At 38.9% G+C, this 19850-nt stretch overlaps 1 protein-coding gene across 2 annotated transcripts in view; it reads right to left on the bottom strand.

Moving 5' to 3' along the window:
• Drep2 (DNA fragmentation factor-related protein 2) overlaps window positions 1–18352 on the bottom strand; it is a 128631-nt gene extending 110279 nt beyond the window's left edge. Inside the window, exon 1 of one of the 2 annotated variants that reach the window (XM_083121574.1) lies at window positions 18253–18352. In XM_083121574.1, the coding sequence (XP_082977700.1) occupies window positions 18253–18264 (12 nt within the window). In that variant the 5' untranslated portion in view covers window positions 18265–18352. Of the gene's footprint in view, window positions 1–17221; window positions 17349–18252 lie in introns of those variants that run through there. The other variant, XM_083121575.1, reaches the window with a different exon arrangement.
• Window positions 18353–19850: the final 1498 nt, after the last annotated feature.

Raw genomic sequence — 19850 nt, 5'->3', positions numbered from 1 at the left:
CCGGTGACCATGCCTATGGTTTCCATGACCCTTCAAGATCGGTTCCGGACTGAAAAAGGTTGAGAAACACTGACATAGAGTGTTTGAAAGTAGGGACCCACACATTCTCGGTCATAGCAATAGTGGAGGTGATTTGATCAGAACCATGTCCCGGCTGAACTTATCCCCAGGAGAAAAAAATATGAATGAGTATATTTTTAAGTCCTCCATATGCACATAAAGGCTAAACGAAACTGGACCTACAGTATAATGTGGGATCCGAACCGCTATGTGCCACCACCGGGACCTCTTGAATACAAAGCGTGTAAGGGTTGACTCTTTCTCAAGACACCAAAATGTGAACTTCCCTTCACGTAGTACACCCCAGATTCTGGCGTCTATGTTGTCGTCCATATATTTTTGTGATTGTCCCTTCATCCATCTTATCTTATCATCATTCATCCTCATCTTTACGAGTAGACAAAAGTGGCAGAAAAGCGAAGTAAAATAAAGGACTCAATCAGCTATGACGTTGTTACTACGCAATCAGAAAGGCCCAGAAATATGAACGAATATATAAAAATGTGCAAACCATGTACTACAGTTTTAGCGAGTAACATTGTACAGTGTACTTGTGTCATCATAGGAAGGATACTTATGAAACGTACCGATTTTTTAAAAACAATAAGCTAACTCTGTAAATGGTAATAATTGACAATATTTTCATTGCTAGTAGCTTTAGCTTGCTAATTGTAATTCATACATAAATGATGGAAGTTTCACGTTTCGTTACGCATCTTGACTTGGAGCCCACATCTAACTTTCCTTTTCAGTCATGTTGACGAGTTGTTGACTACAATCTCCAGCTCAGAGCTGACTTGCTGTCGGATTCCCACAGGTGGTTACAACAGAAATCAATTCAGAAAGAAAAATAAATGCTGTGGTTAACAGTTTTATGGGATAATGATAAAACGTGGGGCACACTCATCGATTTATTATCCGTCCATTAAACGTATCGGGAAGCGTATTTACAAACCCTAGAATGCTGCAGAACCAGAGGAATATAACACCTTCTCCTCCACGGGGGCCGCCTAAAGCAGCTTGGGATAGGTACAGAGAAAAGAGCTAAGGTCACAAGGAAAAAGAGAGAATGTAACAGGAGGCAACATTTAGTGGACAGAGGAATGGAGAGAGAGTTAAACAGTAGTAGAAGAAATAGAATAAGAATTAGTATATAGTGGCAAAATATAGACGTATAAAAGATTCTAAAGAATGCTAATTGCAAAATCTAAGAGACGATAAAGGATTGAGGGCACACATACACACAGAGTGCGAGAAATATATATATATATATATATATATATATATATATATATGGTATATGGTGTATGGTATAGGGAATGGTTGAAGGAAGAAAAGTCCGTGGAAGAAAGAGATATCAGCTTATGGATGATATTAAATTATATATATATATATATATATATATATAGAGAGAGAGAGAGAGAGAGAGAAGAGAGAGAGAGAGAGATGGCAACAGATTCCTTGCAATGTCAAAATCCGCTACGAGAACAGGGCTGAGAGCTAGTGCACAGTAGCAAGGAACAGAGGGAGATTTCTACTAGAAGATAACAAAGAATAAGTGCTTGTGGGTAGTTATCTAAGTTACAGAGTAATAACAGGAGATTCCTTAAAATGTCAACATCTGCTTGTGGAAGAAGGATTGAAAGTCATCGTGGAAAGAGACAGAAATGACAGCAGATTCTTTACAATGCTAATTTCCACAAGTAGAAGTGTGATTAGGTATTATAAGGAAAGATACATAGAAATGACAGCAGGTTGCTTAGAACATCAACGTCTACTACTAGAAGGGGGATTTGGAGTTAGGTGAAATGAGACAGAGTGAAATTCTGCAGATTCTTTAGAATGTCAATATCTGTTTGTACAGGAAGGAGTGGTGTTTATGATGGAAAGAGACATAAGGAAATGACAGGAGATTGTTTAGTTTCTCAACATCCACTAGTAGAAAAGTTATTGTGAGTTATTGTGGAAGAAGAGACAGAAAAGTGACAGCACTTCAGAATGCCAATATCTGACAGCATGACAGCAGATCTTTTTGAATGTCATCTTTTGTTAGTTGTTGGGATTCTTTTGTAAATAGACAGAGAAATGACAGCAGATTGTGAAGAATGTCGACGTCTGCTAGCAGAAGAGCTGGCGGATGTAGTCAAGGGATAGATGTACAACAAAAAAAATTCTGGAGAAATATTAACAAATAAAACTTTTAGAGCCAAAAATGAAGGAGAATGGACAACACCGTAATTATTTAAGGTGAATAATTGCCGCACGTATTAAAGCACTTCAAATCCATTAAGTTCTATTTGATTTCATATTAAATAGTTTCTCGTTCATCAGCTTTGTATAAATATATGAGCCATGTTTTACTGCATTGCTGTCTTATAAGCTTCCAAAAAGTAAATAAGAATAATAAAAATTGTATGAATTCATAAAACAAGTTAAAATTTTACTTTTCATTGCTGGAACATTAATTATTTTTATACTTAGTATCCCTGAAGTGATCTTCACGAAATTTAATGCAGGGCTACACTATTCTTGTAAAGAAAAGATCGTTCGCTACTGTACATAAACCAGTACATAAGAAACGAATGAAACTGCGTAATACAAGTTAACTTCTGGAGCAAGGGCATGTATATTCCATGACATATATTTTGAAACATGTCAGTTTCACCTACTTTATTTATTGGCTGAAATAGACTATTTTATATTTTCCTGCCATTTCGGGTAATCGCGACGATGAGGATGAGTGATGGTATTGTGAAATTCATGAACAGACACTCACAAAGAACACCTATTCTAGGCCGGAATTCGATAAATACTGTATAGCCAGTGGTTCCCAAACCTTTTTCGTTTCACGGCGCTCATAGCATTTTAGGATTTTTCTGCGGCGCCCAAGTAACAATGTAGGCCTATCTAACACTTGCAACGTTCAGTTAGTGCGGTTAGGTTGCTTGCCTTAAGTTAAAAAATAAACACATACTTCAAATTCAGAAACTTTTACATGTAAAAAAAAAGTACTTAATAAGCACATATTTGGAACAATTATGCAATTTCAGTGAAACTATTGGAACATTTCGCGGCGCCCCTGCAAGCCAGCCAAGGCGCCCCAGGGCCCCCGCCCTACCCTTTGGGAACCACTGCTGTATACGTATAGTATAGAGTGTCCGTTTATCACCAAAAAAATCACGCAAGAATGTAAATTGTTTTGTAAGTGGTCTTAACGTAGAATGGAGAACACTTCTAGCTCATATCAGCGTTTGAAACAAAAGTACATAAAAACGCATAGATTACGCTCTAATGAAAATCAGAAATTAACAAGTCCATACGGAAACAAAACTCCAATTGTAAAGCCTCTCGCTTTTTTTTCTTTTTTGAGGTGTGAAAAATTAATTTAGCATTTTCTGTAGTAGTCATTGAATTCTAGTTAGATTATACCCAATCGTTTCGAAACGGACAAACAATATTGACAGACGTTAAGCAGTGACAGAGTAGGGGTGCAAATCGTAATCTGTTTGCTGTACGTTCCGTTGTTGCATTATCTTCAACTGGGAAAGGTATGGGAAGCAACAACACAATACACACAAAGAGCTTAGTAATTAATGCGAATGGGAGAACACCCATAGAAAGTGATAAACATTTCAACAAGTTCCATAATGCACATGTCAATACCGGAACGCCAAAAAAAACTTCATTAGGTTATTTTCAATGTCCTTGTAGCTGGTTTAGACATTATGGACCTAATGATTAAAGGCAGAATCACACGGAACTGGATTTCCAGTAGAAAAGCCCTAGTTGACGCTGGACTGGCTACCTGGCTGTGATGAATGATGGCTGCCCGGTTGGTTGCTAGACTGGTTTTGGTTACTCTAATTGTAACTGGTTTATCTGTTAGATGATGTGGTAACAACCAAGCAGAGCGAAAGTTTGGTCATGTAAAGATAATTTGTGAGTTTGTCTGTGCTTTCCGAGTCTTGTTGTTTTTGTTCGGTGCTCGATGGAAGAAAAAACAGAAATTAAATGCATTCATGTTCATTAATATTTAAGAATTTATCCATAGCAATAAAATTTGTACACGGCCCATAATGAAAATCTTTATTATTATCAATGTATTAAATAATTTATAGTATTTAGTTTAACCATTTTTTTAATGAACCCTTCCAATCTCTACCACATTTTATTAAGAGCCAAATTCTGGCATATGCTTTACTTTTAATATTCGCATTTGTAAGGAAATAGCATAAGGAGCTATTCTTCTACAGCGTTATTGTTATTCAGGCACTGGGCTGAAACTCTCCAAGAGCTCGTTTGAGAGATCAAACTTATCGACCGTGCATCGATTTCGATTACGGTTCTGCCACCTCTGCTTCGTTTACCTTACTTTTCAAACTACCCTTGTATGTACTGAATTTCTTTCTCGTCACATAGAATATGGCTTTGTTAGTGAATACCTCTCACGGTGGGAATAAACTAATTCATGGTGGATTTTTGTATCTTCGAACGAAAGCAAGTCTCTACGCAAGTAGTGACTAGAAAGATCTCGACCAATAAACACGTGCCAGAGAACAAGATTATGTGGAGGGGGAAAGACGGCTGCAGCCTTTGCAACAACGTGTACTGCTTCGCTCCGCCCACTCGCTTTCTCCCCTTGTCTACCTTTATGTACTGCCTTGCTCCAGAGATTCTTGGGATAAAGTATAGAGCGCCGAGGCTCTGCGGTATGTACGAGGGCATGCCGAAAAGTAATGACTCCTATCTTTTTTTGGGAAAACGGTTGGATTTATTTCAATAAAAGAAATATAGGTAAAAATACCTGTTTCTTAATGTCGCCACTGTAGAATTGTTGATAACAACGGAGCCACAGCCTCATTTCTGTTTGCACTGGATCATCAGAATCAAAGTGAACTCCTCTCAAGTGCTTTGGAAACAGATGAAACTCTAAATGAGTTCATCGACACGATTCTCATGACCTCCATCAGTTGCAGTACGCAATATTCCACTCCTTTCTTTGTCACACACGTTGAGAGTTCCTCGCCTGGGATTTTCTTTACGAGCACGAACAACCCAACGTTACAGTACTGACTTCTCTACATTCATCCTCATAAAAAGCCTTCATTCTCCGATGAATGTCAATTTGGGTACATTTTCTGCGGTTAGAAACTCGATAACTCACGCTGTTTCAGGTGCACGGACATAGTAGGTTTACATGCTGCCATTTTCCTCGCAATAGTTCAGCACCCCCTGGCGATAGAAGTTTGAAACGTGCTATGGAGAAGCGGGAAAGTCTGATGAATACAATGCATGGTTGCTCAAAATCCAAAAAGCGTTTACACCGTTTCAAAGAAGATAGGAGAAATTACTTTTCAGCACGCCCGCGTAACCGTATCGCCAATAATAGAGATTGCATACAGGAATCGCAAGGATGGGAATACAATCTTCTAGTAAGAACGGGCAGATACAGGAAGAAATCATGCTTGCATGCCTCAAAACTCTTCAAACAAAGTACATGTTTGTTCGCGGGAAAGTTTGAAAGGGTTGGAAACAGGCTACTTCACCCTGACAATTTATCGAATCTCCGCGAAGGAACATCACGAACTTCAAAAGCGCAGAGAGGCAATTTCATTGCGTGAAAAATCTCTCAAAGAGTTTTTTCAATGACGCAGAAAATCCCCCAGCCGGGATGACCGGAGACAGAGAGGTGTAAGCATCACCCTGTCATCTGTTCACGCGCCGCAGCCTTCGACGAAATCAACCATGCGAGCTGAAAATGGAATTGCCCATCCTGATGTGGCTATGTTCTACTCAATATTGTATTCGTAAAATTGTGGGGAGAGCGTACTCTGTCATTAGTCTTCATATTTGAAAGAACGTAATGAACACTGGATCAAATATTAAATATTGTAATCTGCATGTACCCGGTGAGACATAAACAAATAGTTTAATGGGAAGAAAATCAATTTACTGCATTTGCTGAGCCTAAAGAAAGGATTATATCTCATAATGTGCAAAAGGTATTTTCAATATGTCCTGAAAGTGTTTTATTCATGTTTCTCAAACTGTTCAAAACGTGTTCTAAATATGAAAAGTGCACTAAGAGTGATCAAAAGTAGTTTCTAGAAAGTGTGCAGAAATTATATTTTTTTACACTGTAAACAATATCAATACTGGTGTATTCTGCCTTGTATATTTGGAAACCTAAATCACATATTCGAATTCGTAATTTCAAAAAATCTTATCCTTAAAATTATTTTCTTCATTTCCAATTAATCAAATTATCAAGCCAGTACATTTGTTTGATAACAGCAGTTTTCAAACATGTAATACATAATTTACACTGTACATATGTCCTTGCTTGATTATGTCAATAAGGGAACATTCAAATAAAAGAACTACAATTTAATACACGACCGGTAACATACGTAAATGTACGAGATGGAATGATTTTGTTCTTCAAGTGATATTCGCTTGATCTCCATTTTTTTTAATATTTAGACTAAAATAAGATTTACTATTAGGAACTCAAAATTCACAGTGCTTGTATCAGCACAACTATAACTATATATTGAAATTCTTCTCTCGATATAAAGTTAATATGTATGAACACTTCAACGAATTTTAATTACATATTGCTATTTTTCATTGTTTGTTAGCATCCAATGGTATATGATATACAATTTTCCTCATGTAGCATGCTCCACGGAGATGATGGGAAATTATTTTATTGTAACTTCTTAAAATGTAACCACCATTAGGCTTTTGAGTATAGTAGAGTCAGCGTTAAGTCGCTAATACTGATAGAATAGCTTTCATCCTTTATCATATCCTAACTAACTATTCATTATCAGTCTTAAATTTGGAAATCTAACATGAACTGCCAACTACAAATTAAAAATGCAGTATTTACTAATATTTAATTATATTAACCACACCACTATTGTTTACATTTAACTTTATTAGAATAAGTAAGGCTTTTTTAGAAAAAGACCTGGTTTGTTTGTGTGCTTGTGTGCGTGTTTTATATTAATAGAATTGTCAAATCCTTTCAACCAATGTAGTGTATTGGCCAGTTTTGAGATATCTTTTACTTTATTACACAATTAGTTTATCCCCCCATCTCTTTCCCTCTCAAACTGACACAGTTGAAAGTACACGATAATAGAAGCAAAAAAAAGTCTCGGTAAACATGGGTCTGCAAACGAGTCGTTTTCGAGATAATCGCGAATGTGTGATTACAAGCCGCCACTGACTTCATTGTTTGTAAACGTCGTCCTAGTTGGTAAAATGCTAATAATGTGTGCGAATGTGTGGTTAGAAGCCGTACCATCTCTCGGAAATGTTCTGTTTTGTAAACAAAGAGCAAACCTCGGAACGTGCAAGGAGTAAAGCACTCGGTGTTTACAAAATGCAATCAGTGACGGCTTCTAACCACACATTCGCACACATTATTAGCATTTTACCAACTAGAACGACGTTTACAAACAATGAAGTCAGTGGCGGTTTGTAACCACACATTCGCGATTATCTCGAAAACGGCTCGTTTGCAGACCCATGTTTACCGAGACTTTTTTTGCTTCTATTATCGTGTACTTTCACCTGTGTCAATTTGCGATATTACTTATGAGACACCCTGTATACGGCCATGGTGTACATTGAATAGATTCTTCCATTTTCATACACACAGAACCCTAAATGTGTCAAACTGACAAAAATGTACATGTTTTTGACTCCACTAGCACATTACAGTGCATACAATGTGCTAATGCTGCAGTTTTAGTGCACCAAAATACACAGAGAAATGCAGCAAAGTCACAATACGAAACCTAAAAGCAGGAACAATAATAACACTAACTTTTCTATTTCTATTGTTTCCTGCAAGCCAATTTATATTTTAAAATTATGCAGCAATATTTGGGTAAAATTTAGTAGTTACTGGCATTATGAAAGTATAAAGGAACAGCAGATACAATAAGTATCAAGTGTATTTCCAAAAAAATAACATAAGGCAAAGTGAATAAAGCAACTATTAAAAATTAATAATACATTTGTGCTAATTTTATTCACTACAAGGAAAATCGTTGTAAATAACACAACTCTGTCTATTGCAGTTTTGTAGCTTGTAGTTCAACTCTTCAAAGTAATTTTCAACACAAATTGTATCCTTCCACTGTTTTATTTGCATATGTCGTTCATGCTCTAATTACACTTAAGGAGATACTTAAATTCACAGCGACCCATTTCGAGCAAACTCTTGTTTTCTCAGTCTGTAATCACAACAAGAAGTGTATTTTTGTGTGGGTTGGCAAGGATACACTTATAGTTTATAGAGAGAGCATGTGAATTGAAACAACAAAATATTATGTGCATCTTTTACTTAAGAGAACACTACTAAAGCTAAAGGCATGAAAATTGTCCATTCAAGGTCACGCGGCCCACCTACAGTGTTGCCAATAAGCAACAATTTCAAAAGACGAAATCAACCGCAAACGTACAACGCGCGAAGCATCGACTACGCAACTTAGAAGAAGTGTGGCAAGCCTGGAGGGGCAGGGGTGTGGAGGAGGCAAGGGAAGCTTCGACCTTGACTGGTCTATTTTCGTGCAGAGAGCAATAGTACGTACGTATTGGAAATGTAGCAACACATCAAACCTAGTCACCAGATTTTGCTGTGAGGTTTTAGTGACGCTCATTTACAGTACATGCAGAGGACAAGTTAGAATTGTCCTTTATCACTCCTCGAGAAAATTTTTGCTTTGTTTGACGGGCATTAAGTTCTCTGCCAAGTCACCTGTCACCTTGTTCGCCCATTTGGTAATTTGTAATGACGGCAGAACGCCTTGTGTAGCTTCTCCCTTTTGTTGGAGTAACAGAAAGATTTTTTGGTTAACTTCGGGTTTCTCGGTCGCGCTAGCTTATTATACCCATGGGCGTAACAAAGCTCCTAACTCTGTGGGACGGAATCTATCTTTGAGCCTAACATTTTGAGGGGGGCAAAATCGAAAAGTTTACCATTATATAAGAATATGACAGGATAATTTCACTAAACAACCGTAACATTTGCAAAATCATGAAAATTACCCTTTATAATTTTTCTCCTAAGGTCTCAGAAGATTGTCAATTTTTTGCTTGTAAATTGTAATAAACTTGAAAATTTAGGAGGCAATGCGCCCACCCCCTTGCTCCCGGAAGCATTGCTGCATCATCGGCGAGGCACTAACCTGCTGTAATGAAAAGACGAATATGGAATAACAACGATAAACTCAGGGACGAATCTAGATATGTACTTCGGAGGAGGTCTGTCCAAGTGTCTCGGAAATAACAATAATAATATGTTTCGATTAATGTGTTAATTAAATGTACAGGTTTATTCATAATAGTATCAAATTAATTAATATTGTATTGTTATTATTTCATTTTGTAATAACTATTCATTATTATAATAATTATGATGTACGCTTTCTGTCATTGGAGGATCCTACTTCTGTTGAAGGTAATAATAAATAAATAAATAAATTACAGTTTATACTGAAAGGTGTTACTGGACGCAATATATTAGGGGAATCCAGGGTTACTTGTGTGGCGTTCACATATAAAATGTAAGGTTCCGGACACGACATGGGATTAAAATATTTATAATGGGCTGATTTCATTTCTCTGCTACAAATGGGGAAAAAAATCTTCAGTATGATGGCACAGCATGAATGCATGAAAAGCATTAACGAAAATGTGTTTGTGTGTGACGTTTTTAAAACTGTAGGATAGTTTGACTCCATTTGTCTGTAAAGCATATAGGCTATAGATGATAATAAATTGTGTTGGTGAAATATGGAAATTATATGCATTCACAAACATTAAAACCTGTGTAATTTAAAACTATAATAATTTCCTGATTCATTCATTTTGTTTTTTACAAGGAGTACGACCACCACTTTTCGTGGAATGCCCTATGTGTCAATGGGTACATTCAGGATTCTTTTGTAAACAAATATTTTTAGCTTTTTGAGAAGAGCAGCGCTTTTCCACCCTCTCTGAGGAAGTCTTTTAATGTCTCCTTTAATTTTTAATGTGTTGTGAATTTCCTGTGCAGGTCCCTTACCAACAGGCACTTTTAACATTTTTGAATGTGCTTTTTACACACCGTTTTTAACTGAGGTAAGGATTTCAGGTAAGGGGATTTACCAACGTATACACTGAAGGGTTGAAAATAATCAAATGATGCCGATGCACCCAAAAATTTTAATTCATCACCATCATCTGTGTGTATGGTTCAGCAAGAGAAAACAGAACTCGCAATAGCTCTTTCCGTCGTATTGTTCCATAAGAAGTTGTGACCTTGAGTTCAACTTCTAACGTCATTGCAAGGCGGGTTGCCTGCATTTAAGGATACTGATTGAAATTGCCCCTTTTGTCGAGAAAGTGGGCAGTTTTGACATTGGGTGTGCACAACCTTGTTCGCATTGGTGCGTACTTGATAGAATCGAACCCACGGGGAACCTACCCAACTGAAAATTTTACGATATATTATCATGCGTAATAATTTTGAAGACCCAAATGCTCTGTTTGATCAGCAAATTTAACAGGCTCGAGAATATTGCTTAACATTTGATTTAAACATACTTTGTGCTCATGACAGGGTAATCGGAACTGGACGTACAGTTTAAATTTGGTTGATTGATTGATTTGCTTTATTTTACTTCGCCTTTGTGCCGCTTTTGGCTAATTTGCGAAGATGGGGATGAGTGATGATGCGATGAAATTGATCGGAACCACTGTGCAATATGCCTCAAAAGGGTATCGAATCCGAGACCACTTGAGAGAATAGGTGTTGTTTATTCACTTCACTCCCATATGTAATCGTTCAGTTTACAGTGATCATGAGAAGAATTATTATAACGACATGCAATAGTGCCGGCCCCCGTGACGGAGTGGTTAGCACATCGCGCTAAGACGCAAGGGGTCCCGGGTTCGAATCCTGGCCTGGGCATGGATGCTTGTGATTGTCCATTCATCAATTTCATCATGTCATCACTCATCCCCATCTTCGCAAATTAGCCAAAAGAGGCACAAAAACCGAAGTAAAATTAATCAAATCGAAAATAAAAATAAAAAAGGCATAAAATAGTAACCATTTGTTCCAGCCCTGAACCCTATTTTGACAAAATAATACCCTAATCCAGGGGTTCCAAAACTTTTTCGTTTCACGGCGCCCTAAGTGTTTCAAAGTTTCTTCCGCGGCGCCAAAGCCAGAATGTAGGCCTATCTAAGTAACGCTCAGTTAGTGTGGTTAAGTTGCTTGCCTTAAGTTAAAAAATTAACACATATTTCAATTTTAGAAACATTTTTCACATAAAAAGTACTAAATAAGCACATATTTGGAATAAGTGTCATATCAGTTAAAATATTGGAACGTTTCGGGGTACCCCTGTAAGCCAGTCACGCCGCCACAAGGCGCCTCGGCGCACACTTTGGGAACCAATATCCTAATCTCTAAAACATGGAACTCAGTTTGGTTCTTTTTACTTTTTTACATAATTTAAAACATTATAATATTACCAAGAAGAGCTGAATGTGTACGTGTTTTGTTTTGATTTGTTGATATTTATCATATGTCTTTGGGATTGGACTATTTTATATTACTGTTCATATTTTTATAACTTTCTTATTTGTATTTTATTCTTATGTTCATTTTCTTTTTAACTTTGTGATATTTGCTTATAAGTGTATGTATAAGAGAACATGAAGTACCTGAGTTAAATTTGCCCCTTCCAACTGTAACTTCTGGATTCGCCACTGGCACTCGTAGATTGAGTCTGAGAGAGAGAGAGAGAGGGGGGTAGGAGTCGTGATCTTTCGTAGGAAAGCATGCGGTGCGGTTGGGTACGAAAAGCATTGTGTCGGGGTCCACCCAACGGCCCCGTTTCCGCAGTGAAAACGCCGCATTGCCACGCTGGCCCGAGTCTCCAATCTCGCAAAAATCGCATCCGAACAGACCTGAAAGATTCAGCATTTGCTTTCGCATGTGAACACGAACGTGAGAAGGCCAAACTCTACACGTCTTCTGGCTTTCTCTGCGTCGCTCATCACAGTTGATTGGTCCTGCAACAAACCCTTCCACCTCTCCCCCCCCCCCTCTTTCTCCGCCAGTGTTGCCAACTGCCTTGGTGTAAACAGTCACTGAAACCGTGCATGAAAACGATCGAGGGAAAACACGAGTGAAAAAGGAGGGTGCCCAGGATTTTCGAAAAAGGGGGTGGGGTACGTATACTTTTTTTAGTAGTTAACCCTCATTTTGCCACATATCCCTACCTTTGACGTTCTTTTTTTTTAGGAATACTGGGCAAAAGCGGGTTATGACCCCCACCAACCCCCCTTGGGCACGCCACTGAGCGTGTCATTGCCCAATATGCAGAAACAATGCCAGCAACGGCGTTATGTTTAAGTCGACAAAGTGGAGGAAGGTGCAGCTACGAAAAACCGGTCTTGAACCCAGTACTTCGTTTCAGATATGATTTGGTGAAAAGTAGGTCAATTTTTTAACAACTTTAACGGCGAAAGTTAAGTACAGAATTGGGAAAATACAGTTTTAAATTTAATTTAATATCACAAGAGTTGTAACGATGTAATACTTCTGTTTCTAAATAGTATATAATTTAATTGGATCAAGAAATCACAAAAGATACAATTTTAATTAGGATGCATCGAATCGACATTTTGTACAGTACCAGCAACGATACATCTATCCAAGAGAGATCTGCTTGAAAACGTACATGTTAATACTCCAGAAGCTCGTATCTGCATTGGGGATATGAAATTGTTTACTAGATCACTAATGGAAAGCTAAGATCTAACATCTCGCTGCACAAAATTTCCCTAAGAGTGCATGGACGTAAAAACAGAGTAAATAAACTTTCCACACTCCAACTCCTACATTCACACTCGTACAACGTTCTTATTCTGCAGGCTACCGAATTAGTTTAACATCTCAACCCAGATACATATCTCAAGCAGACTACAAAATTGTACATAAGTAATTCTATTGTGCAACCTAAACTGAGTTTAATATTGGAACTGTTCTGTAATTTTTAAACACTATTTACAATGGCTTCTGCTGTATAAATAAATAAATATAAATAAGTATAAATAATACCATTAGGATTGAAGATGTTCCTAATTTTGTCAATAATGCAAAATTAAGAAATGAAGTAAACATGTAATACAATACTGTACCTGCGACATTGTCTATTTCATACACATCTTAAATAATTACATGCAATGCACAAATATACGTTCATGCACATTAAAATAGTCCATGCTGTCACCTAAAACATGATAATTAAGTTCGGATTGATGTATTAATCGACTAATTGTATATTTCGATTGGATAAATTGATAGAACAGGGCACTGTCAAAGCCACATACTGTATAAATGGAAGCAGATTAGGAATGCAAATTTTGAGTTAGGTTGTAGCAGAATACGGATCACACTGGACTAGGATTAGCGAGCATTTGGTTTAGTAGGAAGACTTGGAGTTAGAGTGAGGTCGGATTGACTGTTGTAAGGCATGGGGAGGGCTTAACGATATTTGCGAGGCAGTTTAACCTGAGTCAAGGCTCTTATGGGGAGAATCCCTTGTGGGAATTGGCTTGTTGCTTAGCATAGGGATCGTGAACAAAATCTAGGCGGTATTTCCAAAACACGATGGAGCATTATAAATAAGTTTCGACTGGTTATTTCTGATGGTGTATTCATATAGTTTTTTTAATCGCAAGAGTCTTTATCCAATCATGAACTTAGCATTGCTCACTGCATAGGGAGATCACAAAGTGGTCGTACTCCCTTGTATTGTCGACACTACGATGGTTATGGTTGAATGCTTCATATGAACACATACCTGATGGTTTAAGTGTCCGGAGCATCGGTGTGGAGACCGTCTTTCTCGTAGAACGGCCGAACTCTGCGCCATATTGTGGCACACTTCGCGATGCAAGTGTGAATAAGACCTTTCTCCGGGCGGTGACGTTCCCCTTAATACGTTCTGAAGGGCCTCCAGGAAGTACCAGAGGTGGTTCATCAATGACACAGGTATGTGTTCATATCAAGTAATCCGACTATTACCGTTGTACACTCAGAGAACTAAATGCATCATATCGATTGATGAACCAGAATGCATCGATTGATGCACTGAAGTGTGTTTTATGGCTTCTTCAAAGAATCGCATTCACATTTGATGCATTTGGGTGCATTTTTGTATGTCGTGAAAGGAACACCAAAGTGCATCATTTGATTTCTTTCAGTTGTTGATGCACCAGAATGCATATTTTTTTATGATGCACTTAAATGTTTCGTCTGAGCTACATACACTTAGCACAGACCAAACGTTTAAATGCATCATCCAAAAAGATGCAGAAAGGTGCATCAAGGAGCATCAACCGATGCATTGAAGTGCATCTCGATTGATAGAAATCCTCACTTGAATCAAATGATGCACTTTGGTATTTCTCTCACGACATACAAAAATGCATCCAAATGCATCAAATTTGAATCGGATTCTTTGAAGAAGCCATGAAACACACTTTAGTGCATCAATCGATGCATTCTGGTGCATCAATCGATATGATGCATTTAGTTTTCTGTGTGTAGTGTCGAAAATAAAGGGAGCGTACGCCAACTTTGTGACCACCCTGTAGAAAATTACAATTTTGCAGCAAGCTTAGTTTTAAAAAAAATCATTGCTGTTCCTTAGCACTAAATTATTAGCATATCTCAGCTTTGTTCGTTGTATTTCTTTGTATATTTTCTGCTTCTAAGCAATCGGTTAATTGGAATATTTCATTCTGTCTATACGTCAATGAAATCTGAGTTACCTTTACGGTTTTTTGTACTGTAGACGCTAAGAGGGGGCCACGGACCCTAGAAAACAGCTCCCCTACAAGGTTTTAGAAAAATATAATTTGATCAATATATAATGATTCCATTATATATGACTTGACTTTTGAACCCTTCATCTGCCACTGTGACATCCACTTCCGAAATCTTTATCACACCGTTACTGCTATCGCAGTTCCAACTGAATCGGAAATTAGGTTACTCAAAACTTTCATCTAGCGATAAAATAAGTTTGACTGGCAACACTGCAGGCACAACTGCGTTACATAACCAACAATGCACACTTCCCCTTCCTCGAACACTGAACACTCCATGCGCAACCATTCCCGCCCTTCTTTCTCCGTCGCCTAAGTACCGCTTTTCAACATCGCGGCTGGGAAAATGGAAAAAAGAGAGAGAGAGATAGGAAATTGGGCGGGGCTTCGTACTTTGACAGAGGTGATGGAGAAAGAACGGAAGATGTTCAAAAGTAATGGGGCGGTGGAAGGGGGGATAAAATCATTCGAAAAAGACTTAGCTTATGCTATGATTATATTCAGAAACAGTAGCATGTATACAGTTTCTTCCCTACCAACCTCCACGGCACAAGTATATGGAAATACCACCCTATCAGGAAATACAGTGTCATAATATTACTTTTAAAAGATAAATAGAGAGAGAGAGAGAGAGAAAGAGACAGAATAGGAAGAAAGATAGTGAATAGAGAGGGGGAGAAATAGATAAATGCAGCTGATAAACTAAACGTTCATATTTCAAATATACACGTCTAGTTTTCTTAAATATTGCACTTATATTTTTAATTTTTAATAATATTACTAGTGTTAACTAGTTTTTGTGTGTAATCAATTCCTTAAACATTCCCTTTCCTTACAATAAGGATAAGTAAGTTTATTTTGGGATTTTTATGCTTGCTACTTTGTAAACAAAATAATTTGCAGTGAATTTAGAAGCAAATAAAGCCATAGAAATATTTTAACTGGGAAGAACAAATTTGATTTTACAGTAAAAATTGTTTTAAGAATATCCTGTGAAAGTAAAAGAAGTAAGTGTAGTTTTTCTTATTGTATGTGTGTGATGGTCCTTAACTTACTTATAAAATATTAATTATGTTTAGACATAAATTGGTTCCAGATAAAGAAGTATCTGCAGTGGTTATTTTGAAGTAACTAAATTTAGTAACTTTCAATCGGGGGCAGTAAATGACGTAGCCGAGAAACAAAAAAATCGTCTAGAGGGATATGCGTGTGTTGTGAGAGAAAGAGAATAAAGAGTGAGGTAGCTAGGTGTCTGTTCTATCACACATCAGAAAAAGGCTGAAAAAGACTTCACTTATGCTATGTTTATATTCAGAAACAGTTGCATATATATAGTTTCTTTCCCACCAACTTCTACGGCACAAGTACAAGGAAATACCACCCTATCAGGAAATACAATGTAGCAGTGTTATAATATTATTTTTAAAAGATATATAGAGAGAGGGGGAGAGAGAAAAAGGGGGCAGAATAGAGAAAGAGAGAGAGAAGACAGAATAGCGAGAGAGGAAGACAAAAAGAGAGACAGAATAGAGAGAGAGGAAGACAAAAAGAGAGACAGAATAGAGAGAGAGGAAGACAAAAAGAGAGACAGAATAGAGAGAGAGAGAGAGAGAGAGAGAGAGAGAAGACAGAATAGCGAGAGAGGAAGACAAAAAGAGAGACAGAATAGAGAGAGAGAGAGAGAGAGGAAGACAAAAAGAGAGACAGAATAGAGAGAGAGGAAGACAAAAGGAGAGACAGAATAGAGAGAGAGGAAGACAAAAAGAGAGACAGAATAGAGAGAGAGGAAGACAAAAAGAGAGACAGAATAGAGAGAGAGAAAGGCAAAAAAGAGAGACACAACATAGAGAGAGAGAGAGAGAGAGAGACAAAGACAAAAGAGAAAAATAATAGAGAGAGATAAAAGGAGAGACAGAATAGAGAGAGAGAGAAAGACAAAAAGAGAGACAGAATAGAGAGAGAGAAAGAGAGACAGAATAGAGAGAGAGAGAAAGACAAAAAGAGAGACAGAATAGAGAGAGAGAGGAAGAGAAACAAAATAGAGAGAGAGATAAATACAAAGAAGAGACAGAATAGAGAGAGGGAGAGACAGAATAGAGTGAGAGAGAAGGAGAGGGAGAAATAGATAAATAATATGCTTGTGTTGTGAGAGAGAAAGGGAAAAAAAAGGAAGGGAGCTAGGTGTCTGTTCCATCACACATCAGCAACAGGCTTATACGTTTGATTCCTGAGCGTCATTTCGCCTACTCACATGTGTCATTTCTTGCTGTGATTCTCCGCAGGCGAGCCCCTCCCACTTTACTGGTTCACGGAGCTTCTTCTAAACGCCCACACTGCATAACGCAAGGCCCGGTAGGCCACACCGGTGGCTGGAACTCCGTTCCGCAGGTGTCGGCAGAAATGGCTCATCTTGCAGCATCCCGACCTGGACCAGTCATCTCTTCACAAAAATCCAATTTCCATAGTCCACGAGGAAAGAGGAGGGGGGTGTTGGCGGTGGGGTTTCGAAAAAAAAAGTGTGTCCAGTGGTGAAGGTAGGGGGATGAGACGTTTTTTTCTCTTTTTTTTATGTATTAAAAAAAATGTTATCACAAGGACGTCACGAAAACTGGAAAAACGATATGAATCCTCTCGTGTGCCATTTTAAAACCATTTCTCATAGCCAACTGCTCGTGAACATAGATCCTTTTTTTTTTGCAAAGATCTAAGAATGAGAAGCACTTTCTTTTTCTTCACTCGATTCGGTGGTCGAACGTTGCTCGTACGATATGAGGCATCCTACGACCCGTGTGTCTCCTTGTTCCGAAGTCCTCCCACCGGTGGCTATGGACTAAGCCACGCCCGATTTCTGCTCGGCTCCATCTCCACCTTCCGCATGCAGCAGCGAGCGTTTCGTGTGTCCCCGAACGCAGGACGATTCCGGAAATAGTCCCATTCCTTCCTGGTCCACAAGAAACACACGTCCACGGATGCTGAGATGGGAACTAGCCGATGGGACCAAGCCGAACGGGGGGAGGGGGATGCGGATGTCCAGGTTAATCCAAGCCAATATTACTGTTCACGCACACTTACGAATGCGTATCTGGCGTACGCACCGTCGGGGCACTTGTCCGGAAAACTCGAAACGGCGGGTTTGAGTACAGGAATTTTTTTCCCCACATTTAACATGACACACTCAAACACATATGAAACTCCACTTCTCCGACTGTCCATGGACACTCGTGTTGCGCTAATCCCGCTTCACCGAGGAGCTTTAGCATGCACTAAACATGTAATAGTTACCTCTCTTGCCATCACGGCATGACCCCACCGGGAGAGGGGGTTTATCCCAGGCTGAGGGATCTTCTAGCCCAGAATCTACGCGGGGACACTTCCTTCCCACCTTACTATTCCATCCCTTCTGCCGACTGCTACAGCGCTGCCCTCTATCGGGCGATCGATTCTACATCTCGCGTGGAGAAAGTGCTCCCTGCGCGAGAGGAAAGAGGGAGAGGAGAAGAGCGGAGGGTTAAAACAGAGGGAGGGGGGAATTTGGGTTTGAGCGCGCGTGTGAGGGTTCCAATGTTGCCACATCTTACCCTAACACCCCCTTCTTACCCCGTTTACATACACATTCATTTTAAAACTTTTTTTTTTAAGACAACTTCTTGCAGTATACCTAAGCAAGTGAGGGGGGAAAATAAATCGCTATACTTGGTTGGAAAAACTTATTTACTCCCCTTTCTCCGTGAAGAATAAAAAAACTATACATTTGGAAGGTAATGCCATAAGATTGTGTCATCGGTACCTTAAATTATTCTACTCCTTTCTCTAATTTTTTGACGCACCGTCCAGTCCTCCCCTCATAAAAACCGCCACCTGCCTGCCACCCCCTTTTCCTCTTGCCGTCGCCACACCCCGCTTGCGCCTGCTACATTGTACAAACCACCCTCAACCAAGTATAGGACACGCCTTTGATGTTTCGGGGGAGAAAGAGAGAGAGAGAGAGAGAGAGAGAGAGGGAGGCGGGGAAAGGGGCGCTTTATGAGTGGGCATCCGCGGGGGTGCCGAGGAGAGAGGTGAAAGATGACCTCTAAAACCTAGGCGGCACGTGTCAACCAAACTGTGTATGTGTGTGCGTGTGTGTGTGTGTGCGCATCAGCACGTGTACGCGTAGCGGAGCGATTACGACTTACAAACCCAACCCTCCTCTCCCCACACCCCACTCGTGCAACGAATATTGCAAATATTTGATGGACGTGTCCTTGACCCATTTTCTCTCTCTCTCTCTCTCTCTCTCTGTCTCTCTCTCTCTCGGCCTTTCTCTTCAGAAGTTTTTATTCTTGATGGGGGAGACGGTTCGGCAAATGTTTTCGTTTGGTTTGATAGCCTATTGGTATCTGAGAACAATGTCATTGCATCAAGTTCCGGGTGCAAATTTACGTGCCTGGGGCGGTGGAGAATGAGAATGAGCCTTCTCCAGAACCAACTCGAAACTTCTTTACAAGCGGAAGTTACCATGACACCTGCTTTCGGATGAGCATTCATAATTAGTCTCCAATGATCGAGATAGAACACATTTCCTCCTTTCTTAAATTCAACGGAACTCACTTAACAACCAACTTTATTTCACCGCCATTACAGTCAGGAAATATTGTGAAATCAAGGTTTCCATTTCAATTTCATTAACTAGGCTGGGGAAAAGTCAAGTAGCGGCATCCATAACCTTTTGGACGGGAGGTAAGTATTGAAATAACCAGTAAAACACCTTTCCATTTCCCTCTGTAGTAATTGTCAAATGTGTAACTGATATCTACAATTGAAATCGTTTACAAATGCCTGATATTATTGCCTAAAGTACCAATCATAATTTCCGTTTTATTGAAATCATGATTCTACAG

The sequence above is a fragment of the Lepisma saccharinum genome, chromosome 4, assembly GCF_977018435.1.
Source record: "Lepisma saccharinum chromosome 4, izLepSacc3.1, whole genome shotgun sequence".
In the NCBI taxonomy this organism is placed as follows: Eukaryota; Metazoa; Arthropoda; class Insecta; order Zygentoma; family Lepismatidae; genus Lepisma; species Lepisma saccharinum.
The sequence above is the reverse complement of the archived record's forward strand: the minus strand, read 5'-3'. Positions and strand labels throughout refer to the sequence as shown.